Source organism: Postia placenta, assembly GCF_002117355.1.
Source record: "Postia placenta MAD-698-R-SB12 unplaced genomic scaffold POSPLAscaffold_2, whole genome shotgun sequence".
NCBI classification, from domain to species: domain Eukaryota; kingdom Fungi; phylum Basidiomycota; class Agaricomycetes; order Polyporales; family Adustoporiaceae; genus Rhodonia; species Rhodonia placenta.
Genome location: NW_020169833.1, coordinates 2,113,533 through 2,136,887, shown reverse-complemented (window position 1 = coordinate 2,136,887; position 23,355 = coordinate 2,113,533). Strand labels below are relative to the sequence as shown.

The 23,355-nt window shown below is 53.2% G+C and overlaps 8 protein-coding genes across 8 annotated transcripts; 2 read left to right on the top strand and 6 right to left on the bottom strand.

Moving 5' to 3' along the window:
• Positions 1–74: 74 nt before the first annotated feature.
• POSPLADRAFT_1131844 (hypothetical protein) lies at positions 75–2,010 on the bottom strand (the record flags this gene model as incomplete). The annotated part of the gene is made up of 10 exons (XM_024484138.1): positions 75–333; positions 391–480; positions 556–595; positions 728–757; positions 819–843; positions 894–1,042; positions 1,098–1,196; positions 1,251–1,341; positions 1,782–1,857; positions 1,925–2,010. The coding sequence occupies 10 exons, from the start codon at positions 2,008–2,010 to the stop codon at positions 75–77; spliced, it is 945 nt and encodes a 314-aa protein (XP_024343106.1).
• An 801-nt stretch (positions 2,011–2,811) lies between these two features.
• On the bottom strand, positions 2,812–5,210 carry POSPLADRAFT_1043764 (hypothetical protein; the record flags this gene model as incomplete). The annotated part of the gene is made up of 12 exons (XM_024478382.1): positions 2,812–2,910; positions 2,963–3,213; positions 3,267–3,354; positions 3,412–3,483; positions 3,533–3,667; positions 3,721–3,772; positions 3,828–3,934; positions 3,989–4,068; positions 4,119–4,260; positions 4,320–4,505; positions 4,558–5,009; positions 5,075–5,210. The coding sequence occupies 12 exons, from the start codon at positions 5,208–5,210 to the stop codon at positions 2,812–2,814; spliced, it is 1,800 nt and encodes a 599-aa protein (XP_024343105.1).
• A 194-nt stretch (positions 5,211–5,404) lies between these two features.
• Positions 5,405–6,460, top strand: POSPLADRAFT_1132282 (hypothetical protein; the record flags this gene model as incomplete). The annotated part of the gene is made up of 7 exons (XM_024484195.1): positions 5,405–5,451; positions 5,502–5,609; positions 5,665–5,743; positions 5,794–5,904; positions 5,960–6,107; positions 6,159–6,264; positions 6,322–6,460. 7 exons carry the CDS (start codon positions 5,405–5,407, stop codon positions 6,458–6,460), a joined length of 738 nt encoding a protein of 245 aa, XP_024343104.1.
• Positions 6,461–6,840: 380 nt separating this feature from the next.
• On the bottom strand, positions 6,841–9,958 carry POSPLADRAFT_1132244 (hypothetical protein; the record flags this gene model as incomplete). Its single annotated transcript, XM_024484190.1, has 8 exons — positions 6,841–8,166; positions 8,225–8,358; positions 8,418–8,662; positions 8,722–8,964; positions 9,024–9,283; positions 9,352–9,508; positions 9,560–9,756; positions 9,824–9,958. The coding sequence occupies 8 exons, from the start codon at positions 9,956–9,958 to the stop codon at positions 6,841–6,843; spliced, it is 2,697 nt and encodes an 898-aa protein (XP_024343103.1).
• A 1,379-nt stretch (positions 9,959–11,337) lies between these two features.
• Positions 11,338–11,993, bottom strand: POSPLADRAFT_1131156 (hypothetical protein; the record flags this gene model as incomplete). The annotated part of the gene is made up of 3 exons (XM_024484034.1): positions 11,338–11,483; positions 11,608–11,684; positions 11,773–11,993. The coding sequence occupies 3 exons, from the start codon at positions 11,991–11,993 to the stop codon at positions 11,338–11,340; spliced, it is 444 nt and encodes a 147-aa protein (XP_024343102.1).
• Positions 11,994–12,139: 146 nt separating this feature from the next.
• Positions 12,140–13,901, top strand: POSPLADRAFT_1031373 (hypothetical protein; the record flags this gene model as incomplete). The annotated part of the gene is made up of 4 exons (XM_024476787.1): positions 12,140–12,261; positions 12,439–13,409; positions 13,511–13,784; positions 13,841–13,901. The coding sequence occupies 4 exons, from the start codon at positions 12,140–12,142 to the stop codon at positions 13,899–13,901; spliced, it is 1,428 nt and encodes a 475-aa protein (XP_024343101.1).
• Positions 13,902–16,140: 2,239 nt separating this feature from the next.
• Positions 16,141–18,411, bottom strand: POSPLADRAFT_1166287 (hypothetical protein). The gene is made up of 4 exons (XM_024487913.1): positions 17,833–18,411; positions 17,363–17,782; positions 17,254–17,296; positions 16,141–17,197 (listed from the first exon to the last, which is right to left on the bottom strand). Exons 1-4 carry the CDS (start codon positions 18,162–18,164, stop codon positions 16,529–16,531), a joined length of 1,464 nt encoding a protein of 487 aa, XP_024343100.1. The 5' UTR covers positions 18,165–18,411; the 3' UTR covers positions 16,141–16,528.
• Positions 18,412–21,399: 2,988 nt separating this feature from the next.
• POSPLADRAFT_1064686 (hypothetical protein) lies at positions 21,400–22,738 on the bottom strand (the record flags this gene model as incomplete). Its single annotated transcript, XM_024481838.1, has 4 exons — positions 21,400–21,761; positions 21,815–22,146; positions 22,215–22,229; positions 22,358–22,738. The coding sequence occupies 3 exons, from the start codon at positions 22,736–22,738 to the stop codon at positions 21,889–21,891; spliced, it is 654 nt and encodes a 217-aa protein (XP_024343099.1). The 3' UTR covers positions 21,400–21,761; positions 21,815–21,888.
• Between the last annotated feature and the right edge of the window lie 617 nt (positions 22,739–23,355).

Here is a 23,355-nt window from a genome sequence, read left to right as displayed (position 1 = left end):
ATTATAAGCCAAGCATAGGATAGTAGGAAAGTAAAGTAGAATATGAGCTTGGAGTACGCTCCCGGTACAGGGCTTCATTCCCAATATGAGATGTTCACTATGTCAAACTCCTGCGGTATCCAACTCTGTTGCCTAATATTGTTGGTGATGTCGTCCGACCGCATCTCGTGATCAGCAGGTGGAGGACCAAGGTCGCCAGGAGGTCTGGATGGAGGGCCGTAGTGTGAATTGTACTCGCCGTCTTCTATAAACTGAGACGTTGACTGAAGAGACTCGTCGAAGAAGTCCCTCAACATGCTCATGGGTATATTGCCCGAATTAAGGAAGAGAGAGCTGAGCGGAAGCTGCGTAGTTAGTTACTCTCGTTACAGGAACGGGGGAGAGGCTTACGGTGTGATCTCCACATTCGTTGTGAACTGTCCGTTACGTTTGCCCGTAGAACTCATGTCGGTCAGCTCTTGACGTTCCTCCTGCCTCTCGCTGAGATCACCAGCAAGCGAGGCATCGACATCAACTAACCCTTACTTACAACAGCCAAGACCATAATGTACGTACCCGAAGTTGTCTTCCTTCAGGCTCATGAGAGATATAAAGGCTGCAGACGATACTATGACACTAAACTTTCTTAGGCTTGGCATGCATCGATAGGTCAGACAAACCGACCTGATCGTCGTGGCTGAATAGGTAGAAAGTCAGATCCGATAGGAAGAAGCTGGATGTTGCACACCTGGGATTGTAAAGAACACATCCATGATAGCTATCTCAATTGTTTAGTACCACGCGTGATGGCGAACACATTGGATACGCGGTGCACATACGATTTAGCGCAGCATGGGCAAACACCTATTCGAGGATCAGATGAACTAAGCTGTGACCGAGACTGATAGACGTACTAAGGAGGGAACGTTGACGACGACAGTCATGACTAAATACAAAATGCCCTGCCTGTGTATGATGGCCCATAATCGTTTGTTACCCAGGCGGGGTTTTGATCTTAAGCCAAAGAGCGTTGAACATAGGATGACGAAGTCAAAGAAGATAGCTGCGGTCAATGGCTTAGCTCCCAAGATATGAAAAGCGGGGGCGACACGACATACTATAGGCCACGAATATGGCAACTTCATGATGGCTATTCGAAGTCACTGCACCGCACAACGTGTCATTATCTACAGTCGGCTTGACATTCATAACACCGACTATACAGATATCTCAATTTTCATCGTACCACTGGAGCTTAAGTTTCCACTCACCGATGAAACAAATGATGATGTGGGCAATGCAGAGCACCAAGAGAGTATATTGAACCCAGTGTTTGTGCGTCCACAGTGCCCATCTTGAGTTCTTGCAAGTTAGCATCGTGAGATAAGTAAAGTGAATATAGCGTACGACCGCATCAACAAGTTGGCACTGGCGCAGGCATCCGCTATATTGCCTATCGTCTGTGCATGCGTTTCATGATGGTCAAATAACACAGTTTCCATTGTCAGTCACCTACAGAAAGGCATTTCATTCCAACTGCCAGTAGAATCAGCTGCGAGCTACTAGTCATACGAGAAGATATGCCCACTGACTGCCGCAGTCAACTTTAAAAGGCTCTGGGACTTGAGTGATGATAACTCTGATAGGAGTTGAGTTATACAATACGCATGTATGATAGGCACAGAATAACTCACAGAGCCAATAATACGGATAGCAGACAATAGCGACCTAACAGATAAGGTACCTGCCAGTCGTGGAGCGGAAATCATCATAATGCCCTAGATGCGTGATTCGCCACTTACATATACTAGCTTGAAATTCATTTTACGCGTAAGTAGCGGCCATTCGACGTAGTGGAAGGTTCGGAGAAGCTGCCAGCTAAATAGGACAAGTCAAAGCTCTGATATTGATCTATTGATCTACTGCAGTACCGCGGAATACGCACCCGTAGAGACCGAGCGTATATACCAGCATTTGGCTGAAAATGAAGGCGACAAGTAGTACAACATCGGGGTCTTGCCAATGGATCATAGCGGAAATATGCGCCAATGTCTTATGCGGGACACTCGCAGGGATGAGAAGTTAGTTGGTCTCTGTAACACGTCGCAGTGCCTACGGTCGTGTTAGCGCAGAGTTAATGAATGTCACTGAAGCCCATAGCTTGAGCGAAGGCACGGAATGTATTCATATTTCATAGTGACATCGCAATATAACCAAAAGGCCGACAGGCTGCGGGACGCGTCGCACCATCACGGAGATCAGAAGTCGCTAGTCTCGGGCGTGAGCCGAGCCCCTTTCTTGAGCGGGTCTGATACTCAGGATTCGTGAGCGTCTCAATAACCAAAACGTGCATAAGATGAATCCGATTCAGTCGAGCTTGACCAGAATCATGGAACGCGAAACCTTACATGACCACAGAGATCCTTGAAAGATTGGAAGGGCGGCATCATAACATACTCTCTCGCCGTTTCTTGCAAAGGAATGGGCTAGCCGAGACTTGCCTTATGTGGCATAAACCTGCCGGCGATGCTGCGTATTAGGGAAGGCTCTTCTCAGCAATTCCAATAATAATAGATGTCCCTTCACAGATTTCATCTTGGTTATCTCGACTAGACAAAATGCCAACATCGCTGCAAATAACCATCAGCGTACAGTGTCTAAACCGTATAGGTTGTTTTCACAGCGGCGACTGGCGGAATGGCTGTCATGTTATTCCAATCGTTCCAGTGCCATCAATGCTCGTATTCGTCAATCTTCACTTAACCGTCGTCAACTACGGAGGTGATGGTCTCACCAAGCATTCGGCCTACGAATGGAGTCCTACCATAAATACTAGCGACCGCGTGCGACAGGTGCGTTAACAGTCTTTGCGTTGCGATCCCGCCAGAACGTAAGCGCCTTGTCAACAGCGTCTAGAATGGGTTTCATCGCCTGCGAAACCAGGTCTCAGGAGCTAACGACCGCAGAATAGGTGTGGCCTTACCACCTGTACGCGTGCAGGGTCCACACCCTCTTCACGGGCAGCATGGATCAGAGCAGCTACCTTTTCGGGCGTCTTGCCTAGATATCCCACCATCTTTGCTGCCTTCGCCGCTTTCTGTGCAGACGTCGCGGAGGCCAATGTCTGCACCTCGGTCAATGGTGGGTATATCGACAGCCAGAACTGTCGCAGAAACTCGTTTGCGGCGGTCTGGCACGTAGTCATCTGTCGGAACAGCGCGTCGGGTATATCATCTACGCAGAGATCTTGAGACTAACGATCAAGAGGTTTGAGAGAAGAACCGCACTTTTTTGGGTCTTTACCTCAAGTCGCCCGGAAACGTTCCTTGTCATCTCTTGGAGAGCAGCTTCTCCGGCTTTCCGCTCGATTCTCAGCTACAGGATAACCTATCGGTGTGCTGTACTTTGCTGATCTTGTCTCAGGATACGCACCGACTTCAAATTGCCAAACCAGCCTTGCAGACTGTGCTTGACTTCATTTAACACGGCGTTCGCGTCGACAGTCTGTATTACATCGTATCAGAGCCACCTCGGGTATCATGTAGAGCCTTACTTCGCCCACTGGTGCTTGCGCTGTCGAACTCGAGGTCCCACTCTCAAAGTAGCGCTGTCGGTCTTGCATATCTAGAAGGATACCAGCCGTGGCCTGGTTGTCACGGAGGTCTTCAAGATCCAATTGTAACAGATGCTACAACACAGGTCGTGAGATCATCGAAACAACGAGGGTCAGACGTCACCGACATCTGAAGCTTCTCCATTATCTGTTCGTCTTCGTTTTGCTGCGGGTTCGCCACTAACGGCATGCCAACATGAGTACAGAGAAGCTGGTAAGATCCTTGTACGCTTACAGAGAACTCTGGAGCAGCCGTCCAGAGTGCTCGTTGAATTTCCGGATCAGTGGCAGCACCGCTCTCTGCTTTCCTGGCTGCATGGTGACATCTCTGATATTACCGGTCTGATCAAGTGACGCGTTGAGAATGTAATAGTAAGGAAGTGATGTTGAGTGTACCTCTTCGTGGTCTTCTTGAGTGGCGCCAAGGTCAATAAAAATATCAACCCCTTCCTCTCTCAGTCGTTGTGGCTCCAGCTCTTGAACCAAATTATCAAAGCACAAACCCCGCTCAATCAGCAGGACCTACCGTCGTCTTCTCTCTCTAAATATTTGTCAAGAATTGGGTCATCTTTCACGACATGTTGAGCTGCTGAGGATCGAATGGATGCACGATGGGCATTAAACAGTCTTGACTGAAAATATCGCTTCCAAAATTCGGCTTCAGAGAGCTGAGCGTTCCACATGAGTTACGATGGATCGTCGTGAAAGGCACAAGCAGGTTCGTTACCTTCCTTGGAACATTATCGCTATATGCTTTTGCGACGACAGGAAATTCCTCGAAGATGTCATGAACCAATTGAGGAGTGATGACAATTTTCACTTCCCCGTCTACGGTTTGAGGGCGAGGGTCCACGAGCTGACCAGGCTTGCCACGTCTCTGGATCTCCGCAGCAGCTTGCGCGAGGATTAAATGCTGTCACTACATGTGTGAGCAAATGACACCACGTGCAATAAAAAGCGACTACTTCACGGCCCTCCCAGAATTCATTCTCCGTGATGTGACCTCCCATGACAAGCTCGCGATGCAATGCCGCAAGCTCTGGATTGCCTAATAGCACCTTCTTACGAAGGCGGAACTCGCTCGTCGGGTCACTGACGGGCGTCGCGGACGCCCGACCGTCACCTGCAACGGAAGCAGCCCTTGAATGCGGCGTTCTCGCAGCTGTGACAGGTATCTTTGAAGAGGCTGCATTGATAGAAGTTGGCACAGTTGGTGTCCCGGGCGCGTGTAGAGTAGGTGTAGATACACCACTTCGATTCCGGCTTATGATATTGGTCAACTCAGCTTTGAACTTCTCGCGTTCTACCAGGGCGACTGGCTGCGGTGACGTGAAGGTGAAGTTGTGACCTGCGTCGTCACCAACTAATCCGAGCTTAAGTCGCACTTGGCTAGCGCCTTCTTTGCTACAGAACAACGCTGAAAACATAGTATCGCAAGTTCAAACGTCGGCATTGCAGCATGTAGAACTCTGACAGACTGACATGCAGCTTCTGCATGAGGCACTCTGACAGTAGGTGCTTTCTTTCCGTCTTGTGTCCATTGGAGATGTGTGCTGGTGAGTTCAAGAAGACCAAGAGCTTTCTTGTAAGAGACTTTGGCAGTACAGAGAGGAGGCATCTGTGGCGGACAGTCGCGTCGCGCGGAGGGGTTAGGTAAGCAATCCCTTGTCCCGACCCACGTGCCTCGCGTCAAATCTCGCGTCGCGATCACCTTGAGCGCGTCTCGAGTCAGTCTGCCATTTTGCACAACGCGTTTCTGGGGCTCTGGCTTTCCCGCTTTCTCGTGTGTTGGAATCTCACAGGTGTATATCCATGTCTGCGCCCATATCGCGACAGCTCGTCGTCTTCGACTTTGACTGGTGAGCCCTATTGATGTACCACCGATCCCTGTCATTCATACTGTGTGCAGGTCTTTAGCAGATCAGGACTCAGACCGATGGATATTCGAAGTGCTCGCTCCTGAATTGCGCAGAAAAATGAAGATTCTGAAGAAAGATGTGCAATGGACCGATCTCGTGTAGGAGGATGTTCTACGTCTGCAGTCACACGTGTGCCCAATCAGCAAATTCCAGTGCATCTACTCTGCGGGAACTCCATAAGAAGGGCGGTACACGAGAAGACATTGAAGGGGCACTGCGAAAGATGCCATTCGTCGGTATCTCCTCGCTCGTGCATTGGATTCGGCTAATCTCTCCGTTCAGCACCCGGCCATGGCCCGTGGGGTGACAGACCTCAAAGCTAGGTCTAGCCCGCAAACGACGTTTCTCTGTCTATCAAACGCGAACGTTGTTTTTATTACTACCATTCTCAAGGTGTGGCATCGTCGGATATGCCGTGAAGACATATCTCATTCCCTCGTTTCCATAGGCCCAGGGCTTGGATTCTCTCTTCGAAGAAATCATAACAAACCCCGCTGAGTGGGACCCGTCCGGTTTGCTCAAGCTACGGAGAAGGATTGATCCAGACGGTCCTCAGCACCAGTGCAAAGTGGGTTGCAGCCCTAACATGTGCAAAGGTACCGTGTGCTTTGTTTTCTGCACGGAATTCCAATCTGATATCTATCCAGGGGATGAGCTGGAAGCCTTTTTGGAAAGACATAAGCCCGCATTTGATCGCGTCATATACGTCGGAGATGGATCCAACGACTTCTGTCCGGTGTTACGTTTGAGAAGGTGCGTGCTGTCAATGTCACCCCCTTCTCACCCATTCATTAACTCAATTTTGTCCAGCCAAGACATAGTACTTTGCAGGCGGCACCGGGGCTTGGAGAAGCTCATAACCCCCTTTGAACAAGAGGGTCGGCTCAACTGCCAAGTCCGATATTGGGCCGGTGCTTGGGAAGTGGAGGAGATCTTCAAGCAATTTTGACCGACTATAGGAACGTCTCCATCTCGACCGCACACCGCTCAGTCATGCTGCTCACGGGACTTTGCGTTATCAGTCGCGCTGAGAGATGCATTGTCTGTCTGTTGCTAGGTACAGCCGATTGGAGTATACATCATGAAGGCAGAAAGTTACATGGCGAGTCGAGTCCGCAGACGACCGACGCACGAGAACACCGATAGGTGACGCGTACGGTCATGAGCAATAGTGACAACACGCCCGGTGTGGTCAGTTATAGTGCGGGACGAAATTGGATGCAAGTGGGAACAGACGTCAGTGATATCGGGGGCCCTTTTGGCTGAACGGAAAGCAAAGAACAAGGATACGAGTCAAGAACAAGATATATGCAGCGTACGCGAAGTCGCTTATTGTGGCCACAAGTCCATGCCACTCTTCCTACGACTGTCCTTTACGCTCGCTTGTCCCTGAGAGTTGGGTAGCGAGTCTGTCGCGAACGGATTGCGCTGCTGACTGTTGTTGTTGTTGGGCGGCACGGCGCCGTAGAACGACGGTGGAACGGCGTGCGCCGGAGGCGCCGGCTGACGAGTTGCGTTTCCGTGTTGTGTGGGGGCTGCTGTCTGGTTGTATGGGCCGAACTGGTCAGGTTGCATGGGGACGTAGAGGGTACCGATGTCTGTCCGCCGATCGAGTGAGTCAAATGGCGACGTAGGGGTTTGTTGCTGCTGTTGCTGCTGAGAGTACGTTGCGGCGAAGCGGTTACCCGTCGTTGTGGAGTTACTCGCGTAGGTTTGCGGTGGACTCGGAATGACGTTTGACGTCGCACTAAACAGGTTGTTTGAGGGATCTGCTCGCGCCGCGGACCGTACGTTGGACAAGATGGCCTCTCGCCTGTCCTCGTCGACAACCATGGAGTTCGACGGATAGTGTGAGTGCGCAAGGCTGGACGTTGGCTGCTGTTGCTGATAGCGCGCCGACGGACCCGAGTGTCCCCAGCTGGTATAGCCCTGCGCAGCCGCCAGCTCCGCCTGCTGTTGCAAAAATTCCAACTGAGGATAGGGTTGCGCGGCCGCCGGCTTACCCGCTTGTCGGCGCTCCCACTCTCGCATCGCGTCATCCCGCTTGAGGACAGGTGTCAGTGCCTTCCGCCCGCCGATAACGTCCTGATTCATGTGCTGCAGTCGCGCCAACGCCGGAGGTATATTGTCCATCATAGGGTTGATCGTGTTGGAACGGTTGCGGGTGCCAGAGTAGTACGAGTTAGCCGGAGCGGTGGGGCTCATGTGCGCTTGGCTGCCAAAGCCCCCGCCGCCGGCCACCGCGTACGCGACGTTGGTGTTGACATTCAGCTGCCCGTGCGAGCTTTGGTGAGTAAGGCTCCGGTGGGATGTCTGCTGCGAAGACGACGGGGCGAGCTGCTGCTGGGAGGGGAAGCTCGCATGTGCGGTCGCATTCGCGCTGGCATTCTCCGGCGGACTCGTGTAAGTCGAGTTTGTTTGCGAATTCGTGGGCGTGATGTAGGGATTACGGTACACATTCTGTGCCGCCTGTGAAGCGGCCTGGGCCTGCGCGGTATATGCCTGATGCTGTGCGAGATGCTGATTGTACGAGGCCGCATCCTGATACGCTCTGGTGCCTTTCGGCTGGGACGGTACCAGACCCCCGTACGGTCGCTTCGGATCTGGGCCTGTACTCGCCGGCGGGCTCATTTGCTGCGAGGGCTGCCCGGCAGGCTGCAGAAGATAGTGCACTGCTCAGAGCATTGGCGCGGATAATCCGAGAATCACCCACCGTCCACGGCTTTGACCATTTTTCTCCGGTGATGAACGGATGCATTCTTGCCTGCTGCGGCGACCACCTTTCGATTGGGTTCATATTGAGAAGCCCTTGGCAGAAGTCTATGAAGGAAGCTCGGTTGTTCATTTCTATCCAGCGACACTTCAGCGACCCAACCAGATGTGGTATAAATGACCGGGCTGCCCACCTTTCTCAATTTCGTGGGCTTGCCGCGGTGAAGATTTGAACGAAGGCATCGGGGCTTGCTGGATGATCTCCGGCAACGAGTTCGCCTTGAAGTATTGCTTACCCGGTTGCTCGTTCGTACTGTGCTCCCTCGAGTACTGCTCAAGACTCTTCAGCTTGTACTGCTTTTGCCCATAAACATCCACAGTGCAGTTGAAGAATTGACTCGTCTGTTTGCCCATGTCCAACATGTACTGCGGTGGATTGCTGGATAATTGTTCAGCGGGAGAAGACAAAGAAGTGAAAGCGGCGGTGATCGCACTCACCCAAGCATCTCTACTATTCGTGTGATTTGATTGTATTCGCTCGTTCCAGGGAATAGCGGCAGACCCAAGAATAACTCGACAGCGATGCAACCTAACGACCACATGTCGATGGAGGCGTTATACGGGATCCCAAGCAGAACCTCCGGTGACCGGTAGAACCGCGATTGAATGTACGTGTAGACAGTTTGCCGTTCGTGACACGCCGAGCCAAAGTCAATGACTTTGATTTGCGGAGACTGAAGCCTGTCCACGCGGCGTTAAGTGCCCGGGGGAAAGAAAATATAGATCGAAAATCCACTGACGATTTTAGGAGAATATTCTCCGGCTTCAGATCGCAATGAATAAGACGTGCATCTTTCAGGACAGTCATGGCGTCCAGCAACTGTGCGGTGAACACCTTTACCAGCTGAGTGCTGAGACCTTGGAATTGATTCTGCTTGATGAGCTCGTAGAGGTTGGAGGACAGCAGCTCGAACACCAGACATAGGTGGTTCTTGTGTATAAAAGAATCTCGCAATCGTAGGATATGGTGCTCATCGTGAGGGTCGCATTGGTTGTTGAGCTATACGGTATTTTTATATAATGCATATGGCATGCATGAAGAGGCAAATGAGAGGGATTGGTGCTCACCAGCTCAAGAATTGTAACCTCCATCATACTCTGATTGAAGTATGCTGGCTTGTTTTTGACAACCTTAACCGCAACAATTTCATGCGTTTTCATGTTCTGACACTTGACTACTTGACCGAACGTCCCTTGCCCTAGAATGTCCAGAATGAGATACCTACTACAAAGGACATTAGCTGACGACCTTCAGAAGGACGTTGTTTATGCTCACTTGTGACTATCATCCGTGCCCAGCCAGTCATTGACATAGAGGATATAGTCGTAGTCCTCATTATCGAACCCTTCATTGTGCACAGGCTTGCTCGGTTTTGTCAGGACACGCCGCGGGTTGTGGGTCGACTCGTATCTGAATTGCGGGTTGCATATGCGATACGTTTCGATAATGTTCGTCGTGAGCTGCCTGATTGGCTGTGGGAATGATACGCCACGGCCGACGACGATTAGCAATCGCACAAGCAGATGCCACGGAACTCACAGAAAGATACACGCCAGTGGCGTCCATGCGTCGCCCGGCCGGCTGCGGATCGACGTGTGGTCGCAACTCACGGTGGTCCTTGATGCGCCGGAGGCCGGAGGCACGACGCTTGGGAGGGGGCGCCTCGACCACCATCGGCTGGTGTTCCTGCGCGAAGAATTGGGGGCTCTGCGAGGTATGGCCATAAGACAATGGTGTTGCCGGCTGTGACACCGACGTTTGGCGCGCAGAGCGATGCGCCAAGAGATTCTGGGACGAGGATGGAGCAGGGCTCGTCGTGTCCATGGGGTACGGATGCGAGTACGACGACTGGGTGTTCGGCGAGTACGTCAACGGCGGGGGGGTCAACGCCTCGCTCTTCACTTGTGAATGCGAGCGCGAGTGTGTCTGGGACTGAGATTGGTAACCACCGGGGACGTATGTTCGCTGCTGCTCAGATGAGGGCGAGTACGGATAGGGCGTGCTGTTCGTGGACGAGGGGTACTGGTTCTGCTGAGGCGCGTACGGATCAAGCAGAGAATTGTTCCCTGCGGCGCCCCGGTGCGGGGACCGCTGCGCACGGGAAGACGTACTTGCATCGTGCTGAGTGTGAGCCCGTTTGGGTGTGCCGCCGGCGTTCTGGTAGTAGGAACCGCTGTACTGCTGGCCAGTCCCGGGGGAGGCGCTGTCGTCAACAGGGGTGTAAGAGCCCTGCACTGCGTGTCTAGGATTAGAGTCTCCGTCAACATGGAATGCGCCTTCCAAGTCGTCCTGGAGATGGCGCCGTCCCCGTGAAGCCGGTGTGCTGCCGCCAAGCGAGAGACTACGACCAAGCTGGCTATTGGAGGAGTACGGAAGAGAACTCATTGCGTACTGCTGCTCCTCGCCCACCAACTGTGAGATGCGTGGCTGTCTGGACGACCCGCTAGATGAATGCTGGATGGGCGGTAAACGGTTCGCGCCGGCTTGAGGTGGTCCCTGCGCATACAAATACGATGCCTGGGCAGCAGTTTGAGCGGCCTGGGCAGAAGAAGAGAGGCCGTCGTGGAGAGTCTGGGTGCTCCAGCGAGGGAGATCGAAATCGTCGTTCGTGCCGGTCATGTATGCTAGCGTCTCGGGCTCCGACATATGATATGACAAAAGCGGTGTTGCAGCGAGCTCTGGAGGGCAGAGAGCGCGAGAGACGGCGACGACGATGAGGACGAGAGGGTCGAGGGGCGTGTGGACGGAGACGTAGAAGACGTAGAGGACGAAGACGGCTGTGCGGGAGGGCCTGGTGGATGTGGCCCCCGATCATGGAAGGGGCGAACGCCGAGCTCACGCCGCGCACGAGCGCACAGTCGATTTGAGGGCAGTGGCTCCGCTATCGATATCCTACATCCATCATTTCGTTTCTGCTACCACTACTTATCGTACTCAAATCGTAGCACAGCTTGGCGACCAGCTACAACATCTACTCTGCATTGTCACTGCAAGATTATATCGCTTCCAAGCCCGTTCATCTGCGGAATGACAGACAAGCGCCGCCGTCGCGGTCATTGGGTTTGGGGTTGCTCCATCTCCTTCAGTGTTTCAAGCAGCGCCTTCTCTACCGCGAGAAGCAGCCGAGCACCCTGGCCTATAGAATCGAAAGCTGGTGGAAGGTCGAGGGACAGGTATATCTGCTTTCCAAAGCGCCTGGCTGCATGGCACGCGCGTAGCGGTGGATCAGCAGACCGGATGCATGGTTGACCAGCAGCATGGCGACAAGTTCAACAACCGCAGTCAGCGTACATCACTGACAGACGACCAAGCGAATGCATCACCCAGACGCTGCGCCATTGGCAGTGCGGCGTCAGAACTTGATGACCGGAAGAGCGACGTCGCAGCAGGTGGTATACCACTGTTCGACTTGTTTGATGAGTTAGTGCCACTGTCCGGCTAATACAAGACATGGAACAGCGGCCGAGTGCGTGTTCGACTGTGTGCACGGTGTACTCACATCTTTAGTGGGCATGGCGCAAGCCCAGTCCTTCGCAAGACGGCCCTGCAACGGTGCCTTCCGCACATCCTCGGCAGCTACGTCGGTGGTGCCTACCCAGAGCATGTAAGAGCCGACAAGGCGCGTGACCTGGACAGAAATAGCAGGCAACGAGAGATCCGATGGTGGAATATATTTCGTCTCGACTTGAATATGAGGGGCGGAAGACATGACTGGCAGAGATGTGTGATCGCTGCACCGAGCAAGGAGACCACTGCGGATCCTGCCGGGCCGCGCCTGGTTTGCCATATCAGGGCATCCCCCGACGCTTCATGCCGAAACATTAATTTATTTCACGACCACCATCCTCCGTCCCAATGCATCAACAATCCTATACGCATAACATAGACCCACGAGATCCAGATGGGAATGTGAGATGCTATGCCCACGACGTCATCGTTCCCAAGCTTGTGAGCCACACAATTTTGAATCCGAATCGGTGAGCCCAATTCTTTCTGTATAGCAGGCCATGAGCACGTACTTACCACGTTATGAGAAGAGAATTCTACCGCTGTAAAGCGCCTGGCTGCAGATTCTTCAGTTGAGTCGCAATCTCTGCTACACGCGGGCCTTCTCCTAATCGAATCGCAGAATGGGCGGACGACCCTATTTTCAGGCAACCATTGCCTCCTGCCGCTGGGTCGTCAGGCACACCATATGCCCATGTCGTGCAACCTGCGCCGGAAACGCCCAAGCGACCCTCGCAGAAGGAGCGTGCTGCTTTAGCTCGAAAACCTTCTACCCAAGCTTCGCCTGCCAAACGCCCTCGAACGATCACCCCTCCACCCACAGACGGACCTCATACATCATCCGCTCAGGGTTACTCATCCCGCACTCCGATTGGACAGCTCCGAGAGCGACTTCCGATGACACTTTCCAGCGCGTTCACTCCCTCGCAGAAGCAGCGGCGTAATGACGCCATTACAGCTGCTCTTGAGGGGCCCACTGGCAATGGTCATTGTTCCTGTCTCGCGGACAAAGACATCGCCCAAGGCACGCCGCAGAGGATCTTTCAGTCTAGCTCACAGGAACATAGCTACGTTCCTCGCGAGCGATGTCCGGGTGCTGAAACTAACACCGGCCAGGCACATCACGGAGACTTCAATTTCGCGGCAGCACACCCTCCTTTACGAAATTGCACTCGAGCGGATGACTACGATTTCAGCCCAGAGCCTGAGTCGCCACAGCCGTCCTTATACAGCACGGGCATACAGACGTCTCCCGTTGCGAGCACCTGCGACATTGCGTCACAGTATTCACAATACGATCCCGACTATCCTCCGCAGGAAGTGCTTGACGACGAGCATGAAGTTGCGCACGAGTTGCTATCCTCGCGGGCCGACGCGAGTGTTTATGGGACCCCTTCTTCCACCCCTGTTGTTCTCGAGGAAGACTTCTCACTGTCGCCGACTCCACGGACACCAGTCTTGGGCGTCGGTCGTCAGGCACATCCGCACGGCACGCAGAGTACACACAGCCACGGTCTGCCGACACCGCCGCAGAGTAGCCCGCTAGGTCTCGACATACTCCAGGCACCGTCCAATCAGCCCAGCGAATGGATGCCTATGTCGCCGGCCCGTGACAAAGGTAAGGGCAGGGATAACGGCATACCCTCGAACCAGTGGCGAATGGTCGTCGATGATCCAGTATGTGTATCTCATCGCACCTTGTAACGACGATATGAATAGGCGTGCAACAGGAGAACCCTTTTCAGGAGCATGCTCCTAATCTCCAGCCTTCACGTTGGGATTCGCAGTCCTCATCACTATCACAACAGTCTGAGAGGCCGACGGCCACTACAGCCGCCGGGTCTCCTTCGGCTGATACGGTTGCGTTGCATCTAAGGGACCTTGCAGGCGTGCCAAATGTCATGCGTAAATATGAACGGAAGCAAGCAGCTATGCAGAACAGTCTCGATATTAAGGATAAAACGATCGACGACTTGCGAACACAAGTAGCCCAGTGCGTCATCATTCCGCAAGGTTCGGCATTGTCTACTGACCTCATTCGTCCGACAGGTTGCAGGAAAAGAACAGGCGGCTGGAACTTGACCTGGAGACCTTGAGAACGAGGCGATAACATCCCCATCCCATCCCCTGTCTGAACATCGTGCTTCATTGTATGCGTTTCTTGCACCGTGTGCGCCAGTTGTTTCAAATGTTAGCATTTGTATCTTGGATCCCATGCCGTACTTCACGAGCCTGTTGCCTGTTGTTTGTATTATCTTGTACGACCCACTACCCCACTACCACCTCATGCTCGATCCTACGCCATTTCCCTAGCGAGTCACTACCGTTGCGAGTTCACGGTTCATGGTCCGTGTTATCGTCGCGCCCCCCACGCGTTCCCTCCCAATAGATGCTTCCCCCTGCTGGTCATATCACTGCATCAAGAATGCAATGAATGCCTCCCTACAACAGCCGCAAGGACAGGGAAGCAGGCCTGCCAACCAGATTGAGTAGCGGCGTCCCCTTCTGTATGCTATCGCAGAAGCATGGTTGCAGCTTCGGAGAACACATAAGCATCACAAGACGTGCTGACAGAATACTGCAGAATCGTACGGTAAACGTGGCAGATGGCCTCATTGCCGCAACAGAGAATACCTTACGTGATTGATAGAGGCAGCACTCCGACTGCCATTTGTCCTAAGTATAAAATGAGAGCGTACTAGGAGGTGTCCAGGCCTCCAGCTGCCATCCGAATTTGAACGATGGACGTCCGATGGAATGCGGTATTCGCCGTACCCTGAGGGCGTTTGTATAAGCGACTGACGTGAACCTGTACCACAAGGCCGGTCATCATCTGTGAAATGATGAGGATCAATGTACCGCTCGGCGGCACTGCGATCAAACGGGGAGTCGGACGAGCTATTTCCAGGTACGAAAAATCCCGCAAGTCAATTAGCATATGCACACAATGATGGGCAAGACCCGGATGACGATCAAACCGCATGTAGTACATGTAACAGGCAACCTCCCGCGCCACATCTGCCTTGGTCAGCGGCCACTTAACAGACAGTGCCTCGAAGTGGGACGACTCAACGAACTCTCTAGATCGAAGACAGGTCTACATTTCAACTTGCCTGTGGACGCCGTTGTGGTCCGTGCCGCATGTTGTCGCGGGTAACAGTAGTCAAGCACAGTTCGGCTACAATATGTATTTGGCACCAAGTCAGACAAATAGCGGACAATTCCAGTAAACAGGCTACATGCCGCGTGAAGTGTTTGTGCCCGACACGAGCGGTGAGCACGTATGACGTATGACTGTAGGTGAGATGGGTCAAGAAGCATTCTGCTGACGCTGCGAGAGCGGCCCTCGATACTGCCCCCCCCTCAATTATCTGTTGCACAGCAATTAGCCAGGCTCATTGTGTGCCCTTCTCGTTGCTTTCCATTTCACTACGTCGCAAACGTCATTTACGAGATGAACACCGATGTCAAATAATGGCGACGTCTGGTGGGCAGGTATGTCTGATATGGGTTGAAATTCAGGGTACAAGAACGAGCCACAACATTTACGCCACCGGAGTAAAGACATACTCTAGTCCTTTTGGCAAATTCTTCCTGGAACCAGTAGATTAGAGACCCGTGCTATGTACTGAAAATTATTTTGCACGCCGTTGAATACAAATTGTTCGGCTATCTGAAAGTTTGTTGTCTAATGGGTCAATGTCTTCCTGCGGTAGTGACGCGATGATAGAGGCTAACGGCGAACGAAACACCGATCAGTAAGCGGGCCGAGCAAGTCGGCTGGCAAGACATACCAGGGAAATGGTTCGTGCTTACTGAGCGCTCCCGCAGTGTCAATCCTAGCAACTGGTCACTGTGACGCAGTGGTGCCAAAACTGCCACAGTTGCTAAGTGCTGAATAGCGCATGTTGACGGGTTTGTCGAACTCAGCTACAAAGCTACCAATGTTGGTAGACAATCGGGCCTCATGGCATAATATAGCCACAATCAGTGCGTCATCAGACCCTGGAAGGCGCACCTCGGCGCAGTACTTGTGTTGATTTGAGTCCGCTCTCTGCCTTGCAAATGCAGACAATGCGTTGGCGGATCTGTGAATGGGCAGACCGTTACTGCCGGGAAGTACTTCTACAGTACCCAGGTATCACAGCCTTGAGTTTAGCGATTTCACGAAGCCAAGTTGGCAGCTACAGGAAAATGAGTCAGAGTGAATCGGTACTTAGTATGTTAACATATGGGATGATCACGGAAATAAGTTGCGATCTGAAAGCGAGTAATTGCATGATTGCAGTGAAGATGCCTCACATCTGGGCGGGGTTTGTAGGCATCGAACACGAAATTCGCATGTCTTTGGGCATGATTCTAGGGATGGCAAATAAAATTCTGTGGTGACTGCCTCTTACAAACGCGACAGAGTATCATTAGCACCAATACAAGGGTATGTGCCGTGTGAACGGGTGACGTTGTGCATTTGCATCACAGATATGAGTACATCGCTGTGGATTGGTGGTCAGAAGGAAGCGGCGGCGGCGCGGAGCTGTCCGTAAATTGTCCGAGCCAATGTCCGAAATAGTTCAAAATGAGCCAATTGACGGGCAAGTCGGAGTAGGACAGGAGATGCAGTGGATAGCTTCGACGTCCGACGCGCGCACCAGGGAAAGGGCGTGCTGTAGATAAGAGAGAGATGCCGTTACCAATGAGATTAAACAGCAGGCTGATCGGGTAACGCCGAACCATGAACTAGCAGAAGATTCTCTGCAGCCAGAGCTTGAGGCGTGTCCACCAGCCACCTTGCCAACCGTCCTTGCGACGCTTGGAGCTAATCCACATTGTCCCTGTACCGACCTTGATCCGTCTGTCCTCCTCTGGCAGTCCCCCTTCCTCGAGGTCGTCGGTTCGCCTGGAAGCTTCCTTCGCGGTGAATCGCGGTAGTGTGCTACGCGTAATGAATGGAGGGAAGACGGATAGCAAGGAGATGAGCTCCTGATTGGGCAGATCCGGCGCTGTCCATGTACGCATGTATTCGTCTGAGTCGGAAAATTCCATGCCGGAAGACGACAGGGCATTGAAGCGCTCACTGTTCAGCCTTGGTGTGACGGGTGTGACGGGCTCATCAGCAAGGGTGGAACCGGAAGTCGATGATTGAGCCGTGGTGTTGACGGAGGAGTATGATTTCGACAAGACCGGCGTGTCCACGAAAGGATCGCTTGGAGCTCGTGGTCGCTGCTTCTGTGTCGTGGACGTGATTGGCGGGAGTTTCTGTGAAAGTCCTGTGGATATGTCCGTAGGAAGGGGTTGGGATTGCGATCGAGAGTGGATTGTGGCGAGCGGTGAAAACGGCGCATAAGGAGCGGGGCTTGAAAGCGAGGACGATCGTTTGCTGGAGGAGACTTCCTCGAACGCAAGCACCTGCCAGATGCGACATTAGGTTAAGGCGAGCTACGCGAGAAAATATATTTCCGTACTCCTTTGAGAACGTCGATTGCTTCGAGCATGAAATCTTTCCCGCTGCGTGACGGGGAAAGCCGAGAGAGCATAAGTGTGGCTGATACGAAAGTGAATCTGTGCACTCACGCGGCTTCCTTGTACACCGCGTCATCAATTTCCCATTCGATTCTATTCCCTCCAGCTCCTCCAAGGTGTTCTGGGATCGCTTGAAGTCGCAATACCGCCCAGAGGCCTTGGAAGAAAGGCGTCGTGCCAGGCATGCCCATGGTGCACCATGTTCTGATAAAGCGCTCCAGCCTATCATAGCGCTCCTTCTTGGCCAGGTTGCCACCAGGATCGGATCGAGAATGTGGCATCAATGAGCCCCCGGGTTGCGTGGCACTGAGGTGCGCCTGGAACTCAGCGTTTCGACGCGCATTGACGCTGGCGTGATAAGCGGAGCGGATCGACGCCTGAAGTCTCGCAAATGGTGCCCTTTGCGACGGCGGAAGAGTGGCCAGCGTATGCGTCATTGCACGGCCGGCGTGATCATTCTGTTCAAAATACCTGGGGGCCAACATTAGGTCCGTACAGGACTGGTATAAGATGCACCTTACCATGCTCTGCAATGCTCCGCAAACGCCTCTAGCTCGCCTTGGACAGGGTGCGAAGGCGTCGCCGAGCGAGCGTGGCCAGAGGGGGGAGGGGTTATGCCCCTGCTTCTCGCCCTCGAGCGGCCATTGAGGGTGGGTGATTTAGGTGATGTGATTATGGATGGGGATACAGCTCGAGCCGTAGAGACCACATATGCCGAAGATCCATTGTCAAAGAGTGACTCAGTGGTTTCATTCTTACTCGAAGGAGATGAGGATCTGAGATTGTGAGTGCGGATTGGGAGAGGGGGTGGGCGCGAACGCGGCGTTTCCAGTCGGTAAGAGGGCGCTGACATAGTTTAACGGGGCTTCAGAGCATGGAGTCGCTATGCAAGAAGTACGGAATACCCAGCGATATCGTGTGGTCGTGCTCGAGGTTCACCGAAGTGGCGTATAATTTCTGCCTCTTGTGTTCGCACGTACAGCACACTTAGCAGGATGTACGCAATTCGAGTCTGCACAAACAACGTCCAGCGTTGTGAGTGTAGCGAATTTCCGGGTGTAACGAGAGCAGGTGGCGGGGAGGCAGAGGTTCTGGCTGCAGCACTCGGCAGTGTGCAGCTGAGAGGCGTCGCCAAACCACAAGCTCAATTGATGTTCACGTGATCCGTACTCCAAAAATGGTCACCGGTGGCAACTTCGTCAAGTCTCGCACTCGACGCCCGGTAGACCATCGACCTGGAGTACCTCGAGTCTACTTCAGTATACGAAATGACGACGGAAAGGCGTCCAGCACTTCTGCTCACGACTTCCCTGAGCCCTCCACTGGCCATGTGAGTTTTGTTGTCACGGTACTTGCTGACTGTAGGAGCACTTCTTGCTCCAATCGGGCCAGAGATGGGGGTGGCACCGCGGCCGCCATTCAGCTCGAGTGGGATGAACCTGCGAGCGAAATATCGAGGTAGAGCTGATCTTGGTATGCGCAAGTTCTGCCGAAGATGTCTACTCAGCCTCGGCAATTTGCGCGAGTGCTCGGTTCAGAGAATGCAGGTCAAGCATGTCAGCTGGAGCATGGCAGTAAGCGTCCCGTCTATCCCTTTTTCGAACCGAATGGGGATCTACGGCGTGAACGCTACGATGGTATGTTGCACGTTCTTTTGATATCGCCGATGACTTCCGTACACCTGGCCCTTCTGCCCGGGGAAACATGACCTCAGATTCAGCACCTATGACCTTCAATAATACTATGTGGTGTCCAAATCATGGCGAGTTTCTGTCAGACTCCCGAATTTGGTCCGTCTGAGGAATCACTTACCGCCATTCTCCCCGCCCTATTGCATACAGAAGAGCCTTCTCGGCGCTGCGGTGGAATGCAACTCTCCTCCAGTGGGACTCGTCGGCAATTTTTCGAGGCAGAGGATTTGTCTTCTAGCACCGGCATCCGCCTGCCCGAATTTTGTCCGACACCGCCTTGGGCCGTGACAGAACGCCGATAGTGTCGGCCAATGGAACCCACCTTGCCGTGGGCATACATTTACGCGCGCCTGCAAGATAGACTCCGTGTTGATATACCATATTTACGGACACCTGTAAGTATCGTACACCACTTCGGTGGATGACTTTGCGGTTTCAAGGTATCCTCTCGCGTTTGGGGGTTGCGTCGCATTAGCTGCTGCTGCTCGAACCTACATTTGGTTGGTAATGCCCCTCGTACAGCCGTAACTTTCATCAGTTTATTGTCATTATTTCTAGGTTTGCTTGTACGCTTCTACGGGTGTACGAAACTCAGCACTGTTCCCGCACATGGCAATTGTACATTCGTCCAGGGGCTCACCAACATCAGCTTATGTGACAACCGTTCAGCCGCAAGATCTCTTATATCCGACGGTAACTCTCTTTGGTAATGATTTTCTTCGAGCTGAGGGTTTCCTGTCATCACTTCGAGATTCGAATCGACCCGTGATGCGTGAGGTACGACTTTGTCATGTGCCACGCCGTTATGGTGCGGTGAAACCTAGATCACCCCTGGTCAGCCAGACCACGCCTCAAACTCTCTCGACAGCGGTGGAATCGAAGGCCATGATCACATTCTTCTATTTGATACGCAGTGGTCACCAAAACGTTCGGACGTTTTGCCGTCGCATCCCCCGTTATTGAACGCTGGTTTGCCTGCCCCATGCCTTGCAACACTATTGTGCAGAGCTCAGGAGGGAGTCGAGCCTACCACGGAAAGGTAGTTCCTCCAGTCGCGTCCGAGGTGACACGTCTAGGTAGGCCCTGTCAGCATCGTGGTGGATGCAGAGCCTATCGTACGTCTGGCTCGCCCGTCCGCACCAATCAATCTAATGCAGTGCTATCAATTGTAGATATTCGACATGTCCATTCCGGCCACTCCGTGTATGTCTACCCCTGATTTAGCGGAGCGCTAGCTGCGAATTCGCTGGACACATGAACCGCCATGATGTTACTCTCCTTTGCGCAAACCAACTGTGCCAGCCATCACTTACATTACAGCCTTTCTACAGCCAATCTGGTATACCGGCGGCACTGTCTTCCATGTCTTCACAGACGTTTCATTTCTGGTTGACAAAAATAAGTTTTCGATTTATTAATGTGTGTGGCTATATCGGGACGGTCAAACACCATATCCATGCAAGTGATTGGGTTTGGACTGTGGGTAGTCCGCCGCTAACTTTGGCAGTATGAAAACAGAACAACCATCAATCCCCTATGCGACGAGGTTGGTCAACATTATATGAGGTGGTTGGCAGGTACACCGTTGAGCTTTCTGCTCTCATCCCCGTCCACCCGACGGGCCTAGTTCTCGGAAACTCTTAATGTTCTGTGACAGCCGCCTGGTGCAGATAGTAAGCTCCTTTTGATATAAGGTTATAAAGTGCACATTTGTCCACGGTGCACGGAAGAGGATGGCGTCTTGTCTATACGAATTGTCTCTGACGGTTATACACGGAGGATGCATGGGCAGTCTTGGATGGACGGGTCACAACGGCTGTTCCTGGGCGCCTGGGCAGGCCGCATGGAGTTTGTCGTGAATCCTGTTGGAGATCTCAGGAATCCCAGCCACTGACGCCAATTGGCTCCACTATGTCCAACTCCGGATTGTCCCCCCCATGTCTTCCGTTTTTCATTTCACGTTGATCAAGCTCTAGGTTACTGCATGTTATGGTACCGTCACCCGCCGACGTCTAGATCCGACTCATCGTATGTGTTCTTCAGACGACATGCAGCCCGGCCGCAGACCTGAAGCACCCGCCTGACCAATGAGGACAAAGAAGGAAAAACGTTTCTTCCACTTTGCAGCTTCTTATGGCGGTACTTATATGGAAAATCTGATGGAACCCCGCACCCCATACCGGGAAAGATTCGCGGAAGCAAATGTGTGTGTGTAACCGCGGCGAGCACCAATCACGCTGAGTTTGAATTATACTTGCGGAATCCGGTAACCACGATTATCGTGCCTTGACTTACTCGACTAAGCGGCGCAGTACCCCATGCTGTGAGCTCATCGAGGCAAGTGTTCCTGCATCGATAGAACCACAATGGCACAAAACCGCGACAACCCTCCAAGCGCGCACGCCATACGCCACGATATGTATTGCGAAGCCCGCCTAGTGACAAGAATGGGAAGAAATCCTACCGGCACCGGCGAACCAGACGAGGACCGTGTCGACACTCGAATGTGCTCGAGGATGAGTATGGACTAGCGCGTTCGTCGGCGAGGACGAGGGTCCTAATCAGCACGCTAGCAGACAGGATCTACAGCACCTCGACTGTTCCAACGGGGCACTGACACACGCATGACCATATGTACGACATCGCACTACCTCTGTCGTCCCTCGAGCACACACTACAGCGCATGGTGTTTCGATGGAGCATAGCGGCGGCAGTAGGTCGATAGAGATTGCAGCGAGAACATTGCTGCATGCGGTCTGCTGCAGAGATAGCGACGTGAACGCTGTCCGGGGCCATATGCACGATGCCGTACCTACGATGATTTTCCTCACCTCTCGATTCCGGCAGCCTCTACTGCCCCAGGGGGCTGTCAAATAACCGCGATTGTCAAGAGCCGTGTGGACCTATCGGGCGCAGCTTCTCCAGGCACAACACTAGAAGTGTGGCGTGGTGAGTTTGCGATATGGCCTGACTGAGGTCGAGGTCGAGGTCGGACTCGGACTCGGACTCGGACTCAGACTCGAGCTCGAGCTCGAGAGGTATATGCTCGAGCTTAACTCCGACTGAGCAGCGCCAAGATCGTGGACGCTGATCTGAGTGCCGAGTCGGGGTAATAAGGTCTCGAGGACAGATTGGATGACGAAGCTGAAAGGCCGCGCACGCTCAGATTGGCCGGCTAGATCATCTCATGGGAAGGGGGCTCGGGGACTTACTGGCAACTTATTGAGCTGTCGATTTCATATATCAGGTGCCACTGAGCAATTTCATGGCTGTGAACATCTCGAACTGCACGGGTAGCGACGGGTCGTTAGACAACCACCACCCCAGGACCAGCTTATTCATCTCAAGCACCTACTGCGCAAGGCAGGAAGTGATACGCAAAATCACCGGCGAAGGACAGGGCCATATGGGTCATAGACACCGATGCCGTACGTCTTCTCGGGCGGCCACCCGGCGCCCTCCGTGGCACTCCCTGCCCTGCGAAGTATCGGTCGCTTCTGTGGGGAATATCAGGAGGAAACCCGAGCTTCGAGTTCGGAAAAACACAGGTCGCAAGAAGCTTCAGCGACCAGACCTTCGTCCGGTGGTGAGGGCCACATGTGACGACAGGGAATTCTGTAGGTTTCCAACAGGCGGACGGATCGGTCGGGCGACTGAATAGGTTGGGAAGTCGTCGATCAGGCAGAGGGCACTGACGGCCTCCTGCCGCGCGCCTGAACGGATGAAGCGGAGGCATGGCAGCGGCTGCAGTTGGCCACAATTGGTTGTGTCTACACTACAGCATAGCAGCCCACCGCATATGTCGATGTGGTTGCCTCTATTTTGGGGCCGTACTAGCCATCGGCAGGTGCCGCGCAATACGGCCGTGCAGGTGTACGCGCAAGTGGCTGTTGCAGAGCGACTGTCGGACACAGCTTGAGTTTGATTTGGTGATGCGGCACGAGATTGTAACGAGTGTGCCCCGGGGTGAATTGGAGATTCGTGGAGCGCTCCAGATGCAGCCGGTCAAATAGAAGGAGAAAGGCCGCGGATACGATAACGTCAATACGGGGGATTCTAACCAGGCGTGAGCGACCAATCGGGTCAGGCAGCTGAAAGCTCGGAGCGGAGCCAGTGAAGAGCAGAGAGAAGCAGGAATCGTGCCCAGTGGTGGAGGCGGGAAGAATCGTACCGAACGAATCTGTCAAGGGGGGCCGTGAGTAGACAGCCCGGTGATTGAGCTGCTGATGGAAAGACGCTGAGATTGAGTACGAGAAGGGACAGATGGAATCGTCGCGGGACGACAGACCTGATTGATATGTTGGCAGCACGTTCCGGGAAGCACGGCTCACATAGAGAGGTGTTGTCGGAAGT

Bases quoted from the DNA above. Each gene is read 5' to 3' on its own strand.
- POSPLADRAFT_1166287 (XM_024487913.1), bottom strand. From the start codon at position 18,164: ATGTCAGCGCCCTCTTACCGACTGGAAACGCCGCGTTCGCGCCCACCC. The intron at 17,783-17,832 runs GTAAGGTGCATC...GTTGGCCCCCAG, and splicing joins GCGGAGCATTGCAGAGCATG to GTATTTTGAACAGAATGATC. The intron at 17,297-17,362 runs GTGAGTGCACAG...CCCGTCACGCAG, and splicing joins GCGGTGTACAAGGAAGCCGC to CGGGAAAGATTTCATGCTCG.